A 21,243-nucleotide genomic window follows, 5' to 3' on the forward strand; every position below is an offset into this window, starting at 1 on the left:
TGTTTCTTGTAGAGATATACTAAAATCTCTTAATGCTTTGAGGTTTTTCTCTACATGTTTTCAAACTATAAATACAGAATTCCAAGCATATAATTATTTGTAAAAATAAAGCAATGAGCAAGATAACTTTCCAATTTTAGATGTTTAATCTCAGGCATAAAATATTTTATTTTTAAAAAATAAATGCTACAGAAGTTATCAAAAAGGAAATAATATATGTCAAATTGGAAGCTTTAGGAATAAGTGAATTTAAATGGATCAGAATTGACCACTTAAATTATATGATTATATGATATACTTATTAACAACATGAGTGCGTATGAAGGCACAGAATGGCAGTGATACTCAGAAAGGATACTGCTAAGTATGCGATTGGCCATAGTCCAATAAATGATAGGCTCTCCTATCTAGAAGAATTAGTGGCTATCCAGCAAACATCAACTTTGTATGAGTGAATACAGTATATCTGTACTACAGATTCAGCATGAAAATCATTGGGGAATTAATTCACTGGCAAATTCAAATCATGCCAAATACTCCATCTAAAAAAGATATATTACTAATGGCTGATTGGAATGCAGAAGTTGAACTAATGGAGGAACCTGAAATTACAGGAAGATGTGAAACTTGGTAAATAATGCACGGGATAGGTTAGTAGAGTGTTGCAAAGATAATTGCTTATTCACTGCTAATACTTGTTTCAAAAACATAAATGCAGAATCTATTGTATGGATGACACCAGAATCCAAGTGACTACATACTAAGAAAGTAAAGATGGAGAGCTGCAATCCAGTTAACTAGGATACTTCTAGATGTAGTTTGTAGGATAGAAAATAATGCATTATTGGCGTCAAAATATAATAGCTAAATTTGAAAAATGGAAGACAGTAGATTTGACTTGGAAGTCATATTGCCAGAACATAGGATCTGTTTATGCAATAGAAGTAAAAGAGAAGCTGAGGAACGTAGCAAGAGATGAAATCATTGTGAAACGTTAAGGGGGGAAAAATCCCCAAATTCCAGAGAGGAAAAGATCCAAGTGACTTTCAAAATACTATCTATTGTGATAATCAAAGAAAGGCAGAAGATAAATAATAATAATAACAGCAACAAATTCAACATGTTAGTAACAACAACAAATGTTGTTATGCAATGAGAAAGATACACAATGTTTATTCTCTTGGAATAAAATTTTATCTTACAGAGGAAGATAAAGTTGATTTATACTTGACACTGAAGTGCCGGCCCTTATAGAAACAACTTTTTAAAAGTCTCCTTGTAGTTCTTATGATTTAAAAATGAATTAAATCATCATAAAACAATGCTTTGTATAATTCCTCAAAAAATGTTTAGAAAAAGATGGTGGCTGGTTTATGTAGGTGTTATATGAAAGTTTTTTAACTCATGTGGTTGCCCTATAATAGTTATAAAGTTCTTTATTCTAAAAACAATAAGAACTTCACACAATATAGAATTTGAAGTGATTTTATTTCATTGGTACTTAAAGTATATGGATCTCACTGACTAGTCACAGTCTGTTTATTTGGATGGTACTTTAGCTTTTTGTCTTTTACCATTTAAAAAGATAATAAAAAGCATGACGGATCTGTGTGTCTGTGTCCATGGCTAAATAAGAGCTGTAGTATTGAGGAGTGAAATTTAAGTTCTTTTAAATCTACTTTTTCCTGATCTACATTGCCCCTAGCAATGCTGTTTATAATATGGAGGTGGGGTTGGACTTTTGGAAAATGGCAGCAAGGAAAAAAGACACTGTCAAGTGTCCAGCTAGCAAATCCAAGAAAGGAACTCCTGGGACATTGTTCTTCCTGAAAGTAACACTTTTATTGAATACACTACATTGGCACAAAAAAAGCAAAACCAGCTCTGGATTTCCCACTCAAAATCCACATGATTAAACTTGAATTCCCCTTTGGCTGTTCCCCTCAGTCCATTGCATTGTCCAATCGAATACACTCCTTTTGTTATGGGAACTGCCTGGATTGTTCAAACACCTGCCCAGCATGACCTTGAAGGGAGAATCAGGGTCTCACAGTCTGCAGACGGAGTCTTGGCAATCCATCCCCACCCCAGACATTACAACTACACCCCTCCCGAGAACGAAGAACTATGTGAAAGAGCAAATCACTCTTGACACAAGTTCCCATCCTACTCTCCATGATTTATCTTCTTATTCTTAATTCCAATTTACCTGCCCCCTACATCTGAACGAGGATGCCCCAATTAATTTCAATCACATATTAATCCATGAACTGTCTGGGTTGTCTTAGGCAGGGGTAGGCCACCTTGGCTCTTTTATGACTCATGGACTTCAACTCCCAGAATTCCTGAGCCAACCATGCTGAGGGGAAAGGGAGAGGTTTCCAAGCTGAGTCATGCTGGTTCAGGAATTCTGGGAGTTGAAGTCCACGAGTCATAAAAGAGCCAAGGTGGCCTACCCCTGGCCTAGGTGATAGGAAACTTGGCTCTTTTATGACTGGTGGACTTCAACTCCCAGAATTCCTGAGCCAGCCATGCTGAGGGGAAAGGGAGAGGTTTCCAAGCTGAGCCATGCTGGCTCAGGAATTCTGGGAGTTGAAGTCCATGAGTCATAAAAGAGGTTGCCTACCCTTGTGGCCTACCCTTGTCTTAGGCCAACCATCTTGTCTCAGGCTCATTCTCCACCTGCGAGGTGATGTTGCTCCATGGCCTCAGGAATCCCCAAGGGCCTTTATGCACAACAGGTTTGCTATTGCGTCACTATAAATATTTTAATAGTATTTCAGTTACAATGTTAAGCATGGGAATTTTGAAAAGTAATTAGTTCGGAGGAAGGGAAAATACTAGTTGAAGGTGCTGCAAGCTTTTTTCCTGTTAAAGTTGAGGTACTTTTGAAAAATGTATGCGTTGTCTCTTTCCTGATAGTCTTTGTCTTGCTTTGCAGTGCGGCTCCATGAGAGTATTTCCGAAGAAGGTTTCCATTACCTTGTATTTGATCTGTAAGTCTGCTTTATTTGATTTTGATCTTTGATCTCTCTCTCTCTCTCTCTCTCTCTCTCTCTCTCTCTCCCTCTCCCTCTTTCTCCCTCTCTCCCTCTCCTTCCTTCCTTCCCTCCCTCTCTCTCTCTCCCTCTCCCTTTCTCCCTCTCCCCCTTCCTCTCTCTTTCTCCCTCTCTCCCTCCCTCTTCCTCCTCTCTCTTTCTCTCTTTCTTTCCCCTCCTTAATCGCCATATCTGCATGTAATTCAACTTAAGCAAACAAACAGAATTATGGCCCTAAATCAGTGGTTCTCAACCTTTTTAATGCCGCGACCCCCAACCGGTTGTAAGTCGAGGACTACTCAACTGGTGCAGCACCGTTTGCAGAATGGGACTTTTGGCGGGCTCAGCAGGGCAGAGACAACCTGGACAATTCCTATTGGCTTTTGAAAGCCAATAGAATTAGACTCTATTCAAGAGAGTCTATTCTATTGGCTTTCAAAAGCCAATAGAATAAAAGGGAGTAGCACAGCTAAGGAAAAGGGGGAAAAATGGCGGACTGCGTTGTTTGGTGACCCCTGTGAAATGATCGTTCGACCCCAAATGGGGTCCCGACCCACAGGTTGAGAACCACTGCCCTAAATCCTGTACAAGAAAATGTCTTTTTTGTCAGGAGTCGTTACTTAACTCCTGCCGGAGTTAAGACCAACTTGTAAATAATGAAGTTTATTTCACACTACTTTCCTGTGTGCAGATGTTGGGTATTAGCTGACAGAGGAGCAAGAAGTCTTGGGATCCCCAAAACATTGAAGAGACTTCCTCCTGTTCAGTCAGCAGAGATCCTTCTACTGAGGCGGGATTTCTATTGGTTTCTTCCCAGTAAATTTGTAATGCTTGGGCTAAATTAGAAGTAGTACCACTGTGATTATTTGTAGTCTAGGCTGTGGGCCGTAGCTTTCTTTTATTGCCCTTGTTTCATTCTGCAACTCCATAGTTCAGGTCCTTGGCCTTGCACCTGGCCTTGCTATTGAGGGATAGCTATTGAGTGCTGAACATATATGACTGAGGATTATTAGTCTTTAATTATCTCTTGTTTTGGAATTAAACCCTTTAAAGTTTATTTAAGAAGCTGAGGGAGGGAGCTTCTCTTTTCCATTTGCTATTGAGTGTTAGTTTTTGACATCTGCTTCATCAAAGTGTGTCTTCTTAATTTCACGGATTATGTTTGATTCCAGGGTGACTGGGGGGGAGCTGTTTGAAGATATTGTTGCCAGGGAATACTACAGTGAAGCCGATGCTAGGTAAGTTCTTACTTTTATTTTGTTTTAATTTATTTACGGTCCATGTCCTAATGCAGTGATGGCGAATCTTTTAGAGACCGAGTGCCTAAACTGCAACCCAAAACCCACTTATGCATTGTCGAGTGCTGGGTGGGTGTGGCCCATTGGGTGGGTGTGGCCCATTGGGTGGGCATGGCTGCGGTGGTAACGGCAGACTGGGTGGGATTAAAATCAATCAATTCCAACTTTGCAAGATATTTTTTTTTCCCGCGAGAAGTTGAAATTGACTGATTGAACCTTTTTTTTTTTTTTTTGCACACGGTTGCGGAGGCCTAAAGCGAAAAGGTTTTATAAAACCAAGCTGGAGGCCTAGGACTGGGGCGACGGCACGTGTGCCCACAGAGAGGGCTCTGAGTGCCGCCCCTGGCACCCGTGCCATAGGTTCGCCACCACTGTCCTAATGTCAATCCTGCCTCAACTTGGTCAGCATGTGATGGCAGTTCTGACACCTGCGAAACATCATTTCTTGACCGAGTTTTGCTGTAGCTGTTCATACAATTTAGGCATAATACTTGTGCAGTTTATAGCCTTTTTTAGACATTAGTTGCCACAATAAATTATTCTTAGGCCAAACTATATAAATATAGGGAGAGCAATTAAAATAATATAAAATCTGTTTAACAGGATAGCTTTTGACAAATGACAATGTGGCTAGGTGGTCTTTACTTATCTTGACTATATTACTTGGCGTTCAAGTACTTTAAAATGTAGTATAATAAAATTGCCCTTCAATTGCACGTGCTGCTAAATTCTTGTTTTTTTAAAAAAAGCTATTTATCTATTTCCCTGTTGCAAAGCAGGGTAGTCTGTACCATCTTACCGAACAGAACAGTAAATCACTGTAACTTGCATTTAAATGCCTTGTTGTCGATATTGATAGGGAAGACTATGGATAGGTTTTGTCGGAGATTCATCACATTTATGCTCTGTGTCTCCTCTGGGACCTTAAAACAGCTTATTAAATAGACCTCTAATAGCTAGGAATGGTAATGGTGGAACAAAATTAAACCCTGGTTCTCTTTACATCCTGTAGATAGCATCTCAGTTTCACAGATACACTCCCTATCTATCCTTTCCCTTTTAAAAAATAGCATTACCAGATCTTTATTACTACTGTTTGGTTAGGAGCAGTTCAACAGTAAAGACAACTTTATTTTTAATCTGTTGCTTTTGTCATGAGTACAATCTATTCATGACATGTGGTTTGTTTTTGTTTTGTTTTTTACTATGCCCTTATAAGATTTTTTTTCTCTAATATAAACTTCTTCTCCACCATCCTTTATAACTGGTAAATGCAAAGTAAGCTCAGGTCATATCCGTTGCAGTCGTTCTATGGGAGTCATTCTTATTTTTCCCTGTGTAAATAATAGCTGCATAAATATATAATGATTCCTCTTAAGATATTATGCCTCTGATATAGACTTAATCTCCAAATATTCAGAATGCAACCTCCAGTCATTCGGGTGTCACAAGGCTCTTGTATTGGTTTCTGCAGAGTAAAATAGCTAGACATTGCTGTCTGTTTTAGGTTTGGGAGAACTTGTGTTTCTAGAAGATCACATACGCAGCTAAATCTTGACTTTGCTGCACGTCCCTTGTTATTTTTTTGCTTGCTCCTTGCTGCAGAGAGCTGCTTGTAATGAAGTGAGAGTGAAGTTCACTCACTTTTGCCATTTTTGGCCTGAAAGGCCTTGCTAAATGCTTGGCTCTGTTCTAGTTATACAGTGTGTGTCTGATTCTTGCTCTCCACCCAGCTTCCCATTCTGGGATTGGCGCATAGTTGCACAGCCTTCCAGAAGAGTTCACCCTGCCAGCACCTTTGGCATGTACCTGCTGAGGATACGTTGAGATGCCTTGCTGTTTCCCAGAGCAAGCCTCTGCCCCTCCACTTAATGCAATTAGTTTTTATTGTGCAAGTTACATCCAATGGTACTTCCGAGGAATGCTCAGCTAGCTTCTCCGTTGTTGTATTCACTGAGTTATATCATTTGTTATAAAATTTGAACAGATTGTGCATAGCTCCCTTTCAAAAGCACTCACTGTATGTGGTAATGGGTTTGACTTCAAAATAGTTTAAGAGCGAAGATTACTATGAGAGTCACCCCATGGAAAGGCAGGTATTGCCATGGACTGGGGTAAACCAGGTAAATGTCCTGGTTTATGCTGTGAGAACTGTTAACGGTGCAAACATTAGCTACTTCCTTCCTTGCAATAAATTGCTTATGCCGGCTGTTATGTTTGTTTCATTCTAAGTACCTGGAAATGAGGTTAATGAACATTTGCAGATTTTGTGTATGGTGCTTCGTGCATGCACTCTATGGGTGTAACGTTGAACTAATACAATAGGTCAGGGGTTCTCAACCTGTGGGTCGGGACCCCATTTGGGGTCGAACGACCATTTCACGGGGGTCGCCAAACAACGCAGTCCGCCATTTTTTCCCCCCTTTTCCTTAGCTGTGCTACTCCCTTTTATTCTATTGGCTTTTGAAAGCCAATAGAATAGACTCTCTTGAATAGAGTCTAATTCTATTGGCTTTCAAAAGCCAATAGGAATTGTCCAGGTTGTCTCTGCCCTGCTGAGCCCACCAAAAGTCCCATTCTGCAAACGGTGCTGCACCAGTTGAGTAGTCTTTGACTTACGACCGGTTGAGTAGTCCTCGACTTACGACCAGTTGGGGGTCGCGGCATTAAAAAGGTTGAGAACCACTGCAATAGGTGTTGATGACACATTACACCAGGGGTGTCAAACTCAATTTCATTGAGGGCCGCATCAGCATTGCGATTGCCCTCAGGGGGCCGGGTGGGTGTGGCCAGGGTGGGTGTAGCCTACTGGGTGGGTGTGGATGGAGTGAGTGTGGCCTACTGGGTGGGCGTGGCCAGCTCTACATTGTTTGCGTCAAGGGTGGGGGCCTGGGCAGGAGTGGGACAGATCTGAGGGTCTCTGGCAGAAGGGGCTGGGACCGGGGCATGTGCCAAGGCATGGTCCACTGGAGGAGCCTCGCTGTTCTTCTCAGGCCATGTGAGGTGGGGGGGCTTATGGAGCTAAGAATGAATGTGTTTCAGCATAGACAGCCACCACAAAATTGTACATTGGCTCCCGGCCGGCTTGGGCCAGGGCCAAGGCAGCGGGGGCCGTTCCCTCACTGTTTCCAGGATGGCTTCACGGGCCACATGAAACCACTTCGTGGGCCGCATCCGGGCCCTGGGCGTTGTGTTTGACATGTCTGCATTACACCATTCATTGCAAAGGGAGAAGGACAGAGAGAATTTTTGTTTTGCTGGAGCTTGAAAGCTGAAACAAGGGAAATAAAAATGCAAGTTAAGTAGCCTCTGCACCTTCAAAGACTCCAACTCCTTTGTGCAAACATGCTTGCAACGTTCTTCTGTTCATTGCTACTTAACCTTTCCACTGGAAGTTTCCCCAATGTGAAGAAAGTGAGGGAATTGTCAGTTTCAGCCAGGCTAGCAAAGAGGTTGTAGTAAATACTGGCTAAGGGAATTGGATCTTGTCTGTCACATTTTAGGAATTCCTGAAAAATCTCTTTCAAGACAGCCTTGATCAGGGGGAAGAGATTTTTGGGTTAGGATTCAGACTTCCAAGCCCTTCTCAGTGCACAGAGCTGAACTGCAGAAAGTGCTGTGAATTACATTTTCCTCATAGAACAATGCAGATCGTGGGCATGGTCAGTAAATAAACTCATATTTTTTGTGGTATTTTATGTATTGTTAAAACTTTAATCTGCAGTTTCCCGATTATAACAGCATATTTGCTGATTTGTGTAATAATTTTGCCTTGGGAATCTTGCTAGAAAAACGATTACTCGTTGGAGAAATAAATTAATAAATCATGTTTCTTTTCTGCTTTTGTTTGTTTCTTCTGCAGCCACTGCATTCATCAGATTTTGGAAAGCGTCAATCATATTCATCAACATGATATTGTACATAGGGATTTAAAGGTAATACTTGGCTCCAGTGGAAAATTAGACTTGCCTGGAGCTACAGGTAAACGAAATCAAGATAGTTGCACAGGTGGGTCTAGGGCAGGGGTAGGCCACCTTGGCTCTTTTATGACGCGTGGACTTCAACTCCCAGAATTTCTGAGGCAGCACGGCTCCGCTCAGAAACCTCTCCCTTTCCCCTCAGCGTGGCTGGCTCAGGAATTCTGGGAGTTGAAGTCCACGCCTCATAAAAGAGCCAAGGTTGCCTACCCCTGGTCTAGGGCAGTATAAAATTGGTTTGCTTCTCCACCACAGTCTTTGGCTTACTAATCTTTCATTTAATTTAATGCCCTGGTCTCTTCAAATGCTGCACAATTTGCAAAAACTTTAGTATCACTAATTGATATTGTACTGTAGTTGAGGGAGATGAAAAGTAAGTGTCCTTGTAGCAGATTGTAACTACCATTTAGAGGAATTACATGAGCTTTAAGAAAGTATATGGGTGGAGCTTTTTCTTGACGCCTGTTTTCCCAGTCAGTTGTAATTCTAATTTTTAAAGAAATAATGTTAGAGCATATTTTTCTTGCATTCATTATGCATGTAAGATGTAATACGGTGGGTCTAACTATTCATGTAGCTTAATAATTCAAAGGATTTTTAAAAAAAATCTAGTATAGTAAAGATAAATCTTGACAAGATCTGGGAGGAATTGACTATTCAACAGCGTTGGAGCCAGTAAAGCTTTTTTTTTTTTTCCTGGAGATATTTCAGTAGAAACTAGATGGCCATTTGTCAAGTATGCTATAGTCATGGATGTCTGTGCTGAGTAAGGGATTGGATTATAGATAATTCAGGATCCCATCAAACCTTTTCATTCCATGATTCAAAGGATTCCTTTAGCAGAGATGAACTCTAAATGGTAGTAAAAAAGATTGAGAACTTAAGAGATTGCCTTCTTCCAGGACTGGGCTTGGTTTTTTTCTATTGTTTACATACAACCTTGGAATTCCTTCATTGTCTTGCATCAAAATACTGACTCAGAGGGAGCTGGCTAGGTGCAGCCCCTTGCCAGGACTACTTACAGAACAGTTGTTTGTTTAATCCTGTGATAAATGAGTCAGCCAGTGTAATAGATTCCAGCCAGAAGTGTTTTCAGGAATGATCCTTCGGTGAATATTGCCTTAGCTGGAATTGCAGAAGGATGACTTCTTTTTCTAGTTTTGTTTTATCGGGATCTCCGTGCCAATGATGACAGAGCTGCTCTATTAGGAACACAGTACTTTGCTGTACCATTTATTCTGGGCTTCACTTCTTCTTGAAAATATTCCTGCCCTGTGCTTTTGCTGAATCAATTCTAGCTGGCTTCAGATAATCTTGCCTGGATTCAGTTCAGATTATAAACTGCCACATCCTAGGCCTTACTGACAAACTGGACATCAACAAGTCATTTTGCCTGATGGCATCTACCCCTCCGAGTATTATTGTAAGGAGTTTAAAGCTGGCATTGTGGACTTTCTAACTAAAATATGCAGCCTGTCTCTACATTCACCCCCTTTGTAGTTGAAGACTGGAAGGTATCACCTTAATTCCAATTTTTAAGAAGGGTTCACAGGCAGATCCAGGAAATTAAAGACCTGTCAGCTTAACATCTGTTCCAGGAAAACAGTGGAAACCAGAGGACAGAACTGTTGGAATGCTAAGAAAAAGACGCAGGCATGTCTTGAGCAGAGGTGTGAAGCTGCAGGACACAGCTTGACAAACTCTGAGTTTATTGCTTCTTATATACTTGTTACATACATAGGCTTTACCATTAAATGCTGACAAAGGTTTCTTCACTGGAAAATATCTTCGTGTAAGCAACTGTTTTCTAGTAACACATTACATGGTCAAAGACCAGGTAAAGAGCAAACAGGAGAAGGACCTAACAAAGGCAGGAAGAGATAGAAAGTAACTTAAGCATATTATCTATTTAGGTAGGTGAGGCATTAAGTCAAAAGGGGATGACCTTCTGGCTGCTTCATTGGGACAAAGGGTATCAAAAGGTTATGAGGTTTGGGGGGGAAGCATGACAGTTTGCTGCGTGTGCATTTTCCCCCACACAGAACAAAAACCTAAAGAAGGACTAAAAGCGTCCTCCGCCTCCCGACAGACAAATCGGATGTTCTTGCTTTGACACAAACCATAATTATTATGGACAGATGATAATACATGCAGAAAAACCCAAAGAATTACTGGCTGACAGAGAAACCTACGCCCTTATAACACCAACCCAATAGAGAAACTAGACAGCCTGATCAAGAGTATTCTTAATCGTCTCTAACCAAGGGAGGTCAAATCACAAAAGAAGAATAGTGGCAGATGAAAAGCAGTAGACCTGCCCTCCCACACATTTATGGATGTACCAAAATACATAGGCCCAACATATCTCTTTGTCCAATTGTATCATTACCAGGGACCCCAACACACAACATAGTTAAAGAACTTACAAAAGAGCTTGAATTGCTTACAAAGGGAAGTTAATATTCTTTCAATTCTCACTCTAATGCGTCCAGAACATCAAAGATCTAATAATAAAAGAAGATGAGATGGTTTAATTCAATGTCACAGCACTTTATATCTATAGACCCAGAACTAGCAACAGAATCCATAGCAATGGGACAACACAACACTGCCTAATTATTTTTTATTTAAGCATTTATTAAATTTATGTAGCCACCCAACTCTTAATATAGGTAATTGGGATCACCATCTAGAAAACATAGCATTTCCATGCATGCAACCAAAACTATGGATCTGATATGTAGACCACACTTTTGTCATAATAAAGAAGGAACAACTAGACTAGGGGTAGGCAACCTTGGCTCTTTTATGACTCATGGACTTCAACTCCCAGAATTCCTGAGCCAGCATGGCTCAGCTTGGAAACCTCTCCCTGTCCCCTCAGCATGGCTGGCTCAGGAATTCTGGGAGTTGAAGTCCACGAGTCATAAAAGAGCCAAGGTTGTCTACCCCTGAACTAGACAGATGAAATCAACAACATATTTAAAGGAAAAAAATTCACAAGGGGAGAGGAAATCAACACACTACCCTTCCTGGACATCCTCATCAGCCTAAAGAATGACAGCAGATTAGAAACACAAATCTGTCAAAAAACCATCCACACTAACCAAATGCTCCACTACCAAAAACAGCCAACCTCCTACAAGAGAAGCTGTGTAAGAACATTATTCAGACACACTGCAGCAATCCAGGACACCAGAAAAAAAAGAAACAGACCAACCGTGCCACATCTTCCTTTAAAATGGAAAAAACAACTTTATGGAAAAACACCTGACCACTCAACCCACTACAATGCAACCAACACAAGCTATAGAAAAGGTAGCATGGCCATACATCAAAAATATCACAGAAACAACCAATGGACTGTTACAACAACATGGCATTACCGTGGCGCACATACCAATGAAAATTCCAAAACATCTTATATAGGCCAAAAGACCCAATAGCTCAAGAAGAAAAGTGTAAGAATCGTAACTGCCACTATATGGGACAAGCAGGCAGAAGACCAACAGGATGCATCCATGAAAAATGGGCAAGCAGGCAGAAGACCAACAGGATGCATCCATGAAAAATGGGCAGTCAGAAGACATGATGAAAACCTTAATTGGAGAGGACAGACTTAACCATAGTTTCAACTTGGAATCTGTGAGCACACAGTAGACAAGGCTAAATCCACAAACGTTAGAGAATGTCTGGAAACTTGGCATTCAGACAAATCAGCCATCAACAGGAACATAGAGATAAATCACATTTATACTTCATTCGAAAGAGACAATAAAAAAACCATAAAGAAAATAGAAAGATCAGAACACTTCCTTGCCAGCAATTAACACCCAGATAAGCAGGGCTTAACATCAAGAGCAAGAGCCTACAAAGAAGTAGTAAATAATACCTTAATCAAGGATTTACCAAGGAGAAAACAATACCCCCACAAAAACTGACAGGGCAAACAACTGTATACAAACAAAGCAGTACTGAAGATGTTACCTAGCCAAGTAATGAAATGTCTGCAAGAAAACAAGCAAGCTCAGAGAGCACCAATGGCTCCACAGTGGAAACCACTATTAAAGATAAAATTATCCAAAATTTGGAGACACAGAGCTTGCTCAGGATACCCAGGATGGCTTCAGTAAGGGAAGGTCCATTTTTTTTTTTTTTTAAAAAAATAGCTATTAGAGTTTTTTGAGAGTGTTAATAAGCACATGAATAAAGGTGAACCACTAGTCATCTACTTATATTTTCAAAAATCTTAAGGGACCAGGGCTTTTTATATAATCTAGCATTGGACACGATTAACGGAATAGCCAAGTTCATGTTTTTTAGAATGGTTAAAAATAATAAGGAACTGTGAAGGACTCTCTGCACACATTGGCATAAAAATGGCAGAGGTCTTTCAATATAAACAAGTGTAGAGTGATGCATAGAATATGAATGAGTGGGATCAGAGCTAGCAAGGACCGATGAAGAAAAATATTGCAAAATAATAACAAGAAATATAGGAAGGCACAGGTATTCTAAATGTATGCATTTGACCCTTTTGCAGATAGCTGACATTTACAGAAACATAAAGGCAAAAAAAGTCAGATGCATATGAGGATTATGATCCACTTTTAGACCTTAGACCAAGGATAGGCAACCTTGGCTCTTTTATGACTGAGCCAGGAATTTTGGGAGTTGAAGTCCACGAGTCATAAAAGAGCCAAGGTTGCCTACCCCTGCCCTATAGACTATGGCGATAAATATCCAGTGCCACCTATTTTATACTGCCCTACACTCAGATGATCTAATTAACTTTTTAGTTATAGAAGTGCTGATTTGCATGGTGCAAATAAGGGGCTGGATACAATGCCTGGTGGATGGTTGACATCTTCATCTCCTTGTTCTCAATGTGCATTTATGCTACAAAATTCTATACTTTAGAAATAAAATTCTCTGTGGCGGTAGATTTTTTTTAGACTGCTGCTTCCAACTCTTCTGATACCTGCAGAGGGTTATTCTGGGGGCAAAGGGGGGGGGGAATTCTTAGTTTGGAAGAGAAGAATGGGCAGAGAGCAAAATCACCGCAACGACAGCTATCGAAAGAGCTAACAAGGAATCAATACAATTTAAAAACTGCAGTTGATTGCATTGTTTTTCAGCTGGGTCTCCCTGTTCAGCAGTCAGCATTAGAACTGCTTGTGTGTGACAGCATAAAACAAGGGTTTTATATTGAGCGTATTTATATTGGCTGAGCGCCAAAGAATTGAGGCCTTTGAACTATGGTGCTGGAGAAGACTCCCGCGAGTCCCTTGGACTGCAAGGCGTTCAAACCGGTCAGTCCTAGAAGAGATCAACCCTGACTGCTCTTTAGAAGGCCAGATCCTGAAGTTGAAACTCAAATACTTTGGCCACCTAATGAGAAGGAAGGACTCACTGGAGAAGAGCTGGGAAAGATGGAGGGCAAGAGAAGAAGGGGACGACAGAGAATGAGATGGCTGGATGGAGTCACTGAAGCAGTAGGCGTGAGCTTAAATAGACTCCAGGAGATGGTAGAGGACAGGAAGGCCTGGAGGAACGTTGTCCATGGAGTCGCGATGGGTCTGACACGACTTCGCAATTAACAACAACAACAATACTGAGCATAGATATAATAAATGTATGAAAGATAATTTCCTGGGTCTTAATGCTGTTCCAGGTAGACTTAGGAGGCTTTGAGAAGTTGCATTTGGTCGTTCCACCATGCAATTAGCAGGATGCATTATTCCAGTGCACAACTGGAATAATTTTAATTTTTCCTGAAGCATAATTGGGATTTCAGTGCTGCAGTCATAACTGAAGTTTTGTCCAGTTAAATGAATGAATGTATGTAGCCAGGGAACTCCATGCAAAGTTTGTCTTGCTGCATCTTGTTCTGCTGCCTTCAGAATTACCTCCAACAGTGACTATATCACAAGGAAATCTGAAGGCCGTGCAGAATTAGTGCCACCTACTGTTTGCGTGGCGCCTCAGAAATGCTTATCCGAGAAAGAGTTTGACAAGTTGCAGTAGATGGTTGTGAAGGTGAATTTTAGTCCATCTCTTGGACTAATCCATTGCCGTGACCTAAAGTTTGTTAACGATCCAGGTAAGAATCTGGATTTTTTAAAAGAAGGATATCTGAGAAAGAGTTTGACAAGTTACAGTAGATCAGTGTTTTTCAACCTTGACAATTTTAAGGCATGTGGACTTCAACTCCCAGAATTCCACAGCCAGCAAGGCTGGCTGTGGAATTCTGGGAGTTGAAGTCCACATGCCTTAAAATTGTCAAGGTTGAGAAACACTGCAGTAGATGATAGTGAAAATGAATTTTAGTCCATCCCTTCCATTGCCGTGACCTAAAGTTTGTTAACGATCCAGGTAAGAATCTGGATTTTTTTAAAAAGAAGGATAGAATGCGATGCTGCGACCTTGGAAAAGAGGGCAATGGTTTTAAGATAGAAATATTCACTTCAGATTTTTCTCTTGTTTTGCCTCTCTTAGCCTGAGAACTTGCTCCTTGCCAGTAAATGCAAGGGCGCTGCTGTCAAACTGGCTGACTTCGGACTTGCAATTGAAGTACAAGGAGAGCAGCAGGCGTGGTTTGGTAAGTGTTTCAGGAGGGTTGACGTTTTGTCAAGTTAAATTTCTTTTTTTACTTCAAAGGAGGGTTGCAACTTGTCACTTAAAGAAAGGCCCCAATTCACCTCCAAAATGGAAGTGGTTTTCTTGGCATGGATGAGATAGCCCAGTGATGGCGAACCTTTTAGAGACCGAGTGCCCAAACTGCAACCCCAAACTCACTTATGCATTGTCGGGTGCCAGGTGGGTCTGGCCCATTGGCTGCGTGTGGCCAATTGGGTGAGTGTGACTCATTGGGTGGGCATGGCTGCGGTGGTAACGGCAGACTGGGTGGGACTAAAAAGTTCAATCAATCAATTCCAACTTTGCGAAATTTTTTTCCCTGCGAGAAGTTGAAATTGACTCATCGATTGAACCTTTTTTTTTTTTTTTGCACACGGCAGCGGAGGCCTAAAGCGAAAAGGTTTTATAAAACCCAGCTGAAGGCCTAGGACTGGGGCGATGGCGCGCGTGCCCATAGAGAGGGCTCTGAGTGCCGCCTCTGGCACCCGTGCCATAGGTTCGCCCCCACTGAGATAGCCCGAGCTCCATTTTGTGCGCTCACTTACCTACTGCAGCCCTTGCTTCATTCCACTTGACTCTGTAGCAGAGACTTTTGTTCGCCCTTGGTTTAAAATGCCAAATTTGGGGACATGAGATTCCTCAGCTTTCATTCTATTAGTTTTCTTCGCTGAGACAAGCCTGAAATAAAAGAATAAAAGAAAACAAGCCTGAAATAAAAACAATATTAGAAAGTGAGATGGACAGACTTGCAGGGGCTGAGACCTGTGGTTGCTGCTGGGCATATTTGTGGGAGCTGAAGCCATTTTCCAAGTGCTGAGGAGCACTTCCTATTGCAGCTCCTCTCTTTGCTGCTTTGGACAGTATGTGGCCCAGAAGAAGATCTTTGGCAGTAGCTACCAGGGAAAGATTTTTTGCTGCATCTGGACACATTTGCTGGGGATGCCCTAGGCTCGGTCATTGAGAAGCACATTCCCAGGCAGCTTCCAGCTTCCCTCAGTGCTAGTCTGCACCCTGGGGAGATCTAACCGTGTCCCCCTCCAAAAACTCCACCTTGAGAGCTTTGCGTTGCAGAACTGAGTTGGATACTCCAAGGTGTAATGAAACTGGTGCAATCTGAGGAGGAAGAAATGGGGAACCTGGAAGTGTGGTTTGGGGGAAGGGTGGGGAGGGAATGAGTTGAATTCCGTCTGATAGATCCTGGTGAGCGTGAGGCTGGATGGGAGTTGATGTAAGGTTTTAGAGCAGTGGTTCTCAACCTTTCTAATGCCGTGACCCCATAATACAGTTCCCCATGTTGTGGTGACCCCCAAGTGGGTGTGGCCACCAATAAGAGGGAGTAGGACAGCTAGGGAAAAGGGAAAAAAATGGCAGACAGCGTGGTTTGGCGACCCCCGTGAAATGGTCGTTCGACCCCAAATGGGGTCCCGACCCACAGGTTGAGAACCACTGCTTTAGAGCGAGGGGCCCTTGATTGGTGAGATAATGGATGAAACTTGATTGAGATGGTGGGTGCAGAATGAGCATTGATTTGGTCCAAGTGCAGCCTGTGGAGGAGTCGTGAGTGATCGGCTGTCTTCAAGGAACATTCAGATGCTACAACTGCTCTAGAACAGGGTTTCTCAACCTGTGGGTCGGGACCCCATTTGGGGTCGAACGACCATTTCACGGGGGGTCTCCAAACAAGGCTGTCCGCCATTTTTTCCCCTTTGGCCACGCCCCTGGCACCCGGTGATGTATAAGTGGTTGGGGGTCACCACAACATGGGGAACTGTATTATGGGGTCGCGGCATTAGAAAGGTTGAGAACCACTGGTCTAGAACATAGTAGTTGTGGGTGCACCATGTGAAAGCCCCATTTATTCTGACAACCAGACTGGCTGCTAGTTGACTCCTGGGTGCAATTCAAGGTGCTGGTTGTCACCTTGAAAGTCTTAGATGTTTCAAGACCTATGTGTCTGCAAGTCTGCCTTCTCCCAGTAACATCTGCCTGCCTAATAAAATTTAGTAGGATTGGATCTTTACATATCCTGCTGATCAGATTGGCCAGAGGTTTCAAGGACCACGAAGGCTTAACCTCTCAGTCATCGTCCCATTTCACCACCATCACACCTCCAACTTTTGAACTGACCCCTCCTCCCTGGCCTTCAGAAAATGAATGAAACCTTGGCTGCTCCACTAAGCCTTAAGCTTGATTTGCATTACTTTTGACTTCAAATACGTATTGGGCAGGTGTATATTGCTCAGAGTTTGGCTGATTGGAGTGGGCTGTAAGTCCTGTAAAGATATAAATGAAAAGCAAATAAAATAAAGGATATGCCCCAGAGGAAACACGGGATATCAATACAATGTATAAGTAAGATTAAAATATTAACGAACGTTTGGCCACAGCATTAGATTCCATCTGCCAACTGAAGCCGAATCAATCGTGGCAATCTATGATTTATCTTCCCAATCACTGGCGCGGGAGTGAATTGGTTTGACTGACACCCTGTGCTAGACTTGGTCCAAGATGGCGTAGTCTGGGAAGGTTTTTCATGAATTATTCATGGGGTAGCTCTCTAACACATCCCCCCCCCCCCACGCTTCGTGTCGGAAGGCTTATTTTCTCGTAATTGTGAAATTAGTAGCTTTATTCTGAAGTGCTGCTCTGTGCTTTGACAGGATTTGCAGGTACTCCGGGTTACCTGTCTCCTGAGGTCTTAAGAAAAGATCCTTATGGGAAGCCAGTGGATATATGGGCGTGCGGTAAGATCCTCTTAACTTTTAATCCTAGTTCTTTGGGTTGCGGGATCTATTTGCTTTAAGGTGGGACCAAGCTGCATAAGGGTATCTAGCAATTTGCAGAGATGGAGAATATAGTCTTATGAACCTGTGACTGTAACGTTCCTCAACTGAATCGAAAAGGCAGTTCTGAACTTTTTAATCCAACTGCTATCTGTTCTGGTAGAAACCAAGGTTGGCTCAAGTGCTACCAGCTACATAGAGTCCTCATCCTCATTATTTGGAAGATTATTAGTTTCCTGAAAACAGAGCTAGATAACACAGAACCTTGATGGACATAGGCCAGGGGTAGTCAACCTTGCCTCTTTTATGACTCGTGGACTTCAACTTCCAGAATTCCTGAGCCGGCATGGCTCAGCATGGAAACCTCTCCCTTTCCCCTCAGCATGGCTGGCTCAGGAATTCTGGGAATTGAAGTCCACGAGTCATAAAAGAGCCGAGGTTGCCTACCCCTGTGGTAGGCCCATTATTGGTGAGGTCCTTGAGCTAATTCAGCTCTCTGTGCATTGCCCCTGGACCGCCTGTTTCTACGGATCCTTGATTGTCAACCACAACTCCTTGCCCACCATCTGGGGCAGGGGTAGGCAACCTTGGCTCTTTTAGGACTCATGGACTTCAACTCCCAGAATTCCTGAGCCGGCATGGCTCAGCTTGGAAACCTCTCACTTTCCCCTCAGCATGGCTGGCTCAGGAATTCTGGGAGTTGAAGTCCACCAGTCATAAAAGAGCCAAGGTGGCCTACCCCTGACATAGGCCAGATTCCACTTTGTCCTACGTGATGGAAATGTAGAATCTGGACTGACAGAACTTACAGTGAAAGGAAGCCTGGATGTAGGGATTGTGAAATGAGCATGTTCTGTCTTGCAAAGATTCAACACATCCGTTTCTTTTAACCAACGTTTGGCTGCAAAACTCTCTAGAGTAATCCAACTTTTCTTTCGATTGCGATATATTTTGCAAGGCTCTTTTTATTTTAGTATTCAGATTATTAATTAGGCTTCTCAGTTCTCAGACACTTTTAGCTGTTTTTCTTCTTCTAACAGGAAAATTGTCCCATGAAAATTCCCGACAGCACTTTCGTAACTTAACGCTTTTTCTTTATGCAGCCTGCAATTAACTGCTGTTCCATTAAGCTCCAAGAGTATTTAGACCTTTAGCTCTCTTCATCACAAGTTTGAAAGGAAAACTTGTATTAGTTGGCGTGAAAAAAGACTAGTTTCTTGTCCATTATTTCCCCCAAACTGATTTAGAATGGAAATGGTCCAGATTGGTCTGTTCATTCATATCTGAGATGAATGGTGCTTTTAAACTTCTCACTGGGACACTCTCTTCATTGTAAACAATCCAGAACATTTACTGCATGAATGGAACATTGTTCTCTGCTTGCTAGAGTAATGGACCTGGTTTCACTTTATTAATGCACTTCTGATGCTTTGTTACAACCTATAACCGGACACGTACACTTAATTTGTATAAAGTCTGCTGACTGGAGCAAATGAGCAAGCAATTAAACAATGTCCTTAGTCATCCATTATCTTAAAAGGAACAGATCAGGAAAAGTCTAACCTTGCTACATTTCTTTTCTTTACATTTCATTTTGTTCACAATAAAATCTTTTTATCCGCTCTCGAGGAGTGGTCATTTGCACATGCGGGCAGGCCTTATCCATTTTTAAAAATAATTTATTGAGGTTTTTAATAAATATAGTAACAACCAGTATAGACAAAACTGTTTGTTGGTTTGTTTAGTAAATTTGTTTCTGCAGGGTGACTCTTGAGCGGCTTACGAGATCAAAATAAAACCATAAATACATGTACAAATGTGTAAAATCACAATGAAATCATAATAAAATACCAATTATAAACTAAAAGATGTGGAGGAAAAGATCAGAATGTATGGTGAAGGCGAGGTGGGAGCTGCTGTTAGTGATACCCCCCCCCCCCGAGGCCACAAGCCAACTGGCAGAGCTACTACTACTACTACTACTACTACTACTACTACTACTAATAATAATAATAATAATAATAATAATAATAATAATAACAACAACAATAAAGTTGGAAGGGACCTTGGAGGTAATCTAGTCCAACCCCCTGCTCAGGCAGGAAACCCTATACCATTTCGGACAAATGGCTGTCCAGTCTTTTCTTAAAAACTTCCAGTGTTGGAGCATTCACCACTTCTGGAGGCAGGTGGTTCAACTGGTTAATTGTTCTCACTGTCAGGAAGTTTCTCCTTAGTTCTAGGTTGCTTCTCTCCTTGGTTAGTTTCCATCCATTGCTTCTTGACCTGCCTTCAGGCGCCTTGGAGAATAGCTTGACTCCCTCTTCTTTGGGGCAGCCCCTGAGATATTGGAACGCTGCTATCATGTCCCCCCCTCATCCGTCTCTTCATTAAACTAGACATGCCCAATTCCAGCAACCATTCCTTATATGCTTTAGCCTCCAGTCAGTCAATCTTGCCTCAGGGAATAAGATATTTCAAAATAGAAGAAAAAATAAAAATAAAAAAAAGTTCAGAAGAAGCAGAAAAAAAAGACAAAAAAGTAGAAGGGAAAAAGGCAACAAAGGTGCCCTTCAATCTTTATAACACCAAGCATAATCTAATAATACTAACTTCTCACCCTCTTTTAAAGTTACAGATTAAAAAAAAACCTTTTCGTCCCATAACTTAACTTTTATTTATACACAATCCAGAAATCACCATCTGTTTAATCCTAGTCAGCAAAAACTGAACTCTCATTAAGAGTTGCAGAAATATCCAACAAATCATTTATCCCTGGTCAAATAGCCCTCTTTTTTGCTCTGTAAATCTTGACCTTCAAATCATTCTTACGGCAGGATTTGATCTTTCATCACCCTTTGGCATTTAAAATGAGTCTTCAAAGCTTTTACCAGCCTATTCTGTAAATCCTATAAAGAGGCTTTGTTCAGGATGTTTTATTGCAGCTGTTCCACACCCAGATAATTTTTCTTGATTTGTCTTTTTGTAATTTTATCTTGGTAATCTCAATTTTGTTGCCTCCCATTCCATCAAATTCTATAATGTCTACATCAGATAAAAGGTTTTTAAAATACTTTTTCTCATCATATTGTAAAAGTTTGTCCTTTCAAATCTTTATTCTTTTTAATACATTTGTTATTAATATTTCAGTCCATGTTTTTAAAAAAATTAAAATAAGAAACAGCTATGGCCATTTTAACTCTTTTCTGCCTGATCCTTTATTTCCCCTTAGTGTCCATTTACGACCTTTTTTAAGCCTCAGTTCCTAATAGGGGTTTGTTCTGATTCAATCATTTCCCACAAGTATATTATTTAATTATATACTCGTGTTTTGTTTTGTTTTCCAATCTTACAGCAAATATAACCAATATTCCAAATCTCTCTGGTCTCCAAATTCATTTAAAACTTTCTTAAATCAAGAATTTTTTTTTTTTTGCTTTTTGCCAATCATATATTAAATATATAGTAAAATGTCTTAAATCCAAAGAGGAAGGTAATACTCACCAGG

General features: G+C 41.3%; 1 protein-coding gene across 18 annotated transcripts in view; it reads left to right on the plus strand.

Annotated features, from left to right (window-relative positions):
- The window catches only part of CAMK2G (calcium/calmodulin dependent protein kinase II gamma), a 194,778-nt gene that overhangs the window by 106,420 nt on the left and 67,115 nt on the right, over positions 1–21,243 (plus strand). For all 18 annotated transcript variants that reach the window (XM_039359979.1, XM_039359978.1, XM_039359977.1 and 15 more), the window contains exons 4-8: positions 2,942–2,996; positions 4,211–4,276; positions 8,199–8,271; positions 14,812–14,914; positions 17,613–17,696. In XM_039359979.1, coding sequence (XP_039215913.1) covers positions 2,942–2,996; positions 4,211–4,276; positions 8,199–8,271; positions 14,812–14,914; positions 17,613–17,696 — 381 coding nt within the window. The remainder of the gene's footprint in view (positions 1–2,941; positions 2,997–4,210; positions 4,277–8,198; positions 8,272–14,811; positions 14,915–17,612; positions 17,697–21,243) is intronic.

Source organism: Crotalus tigris, unplaced genomic scaffold (genome assembly GCF_016545835.1).
Source record: "Crotalus tigris isolate CLP2741 ecotype Arizona unplaced genomic scaffold, ASM1654583v1 scf7180000019147.1630427, whole genome shotgun sequence".
Classification (NCBI taxonomy): Eukaryota; Metazoa; Chordata; class Lepidosauria; order Squamata; family Viperidae; genus Crotalus; species Crotalus tigris.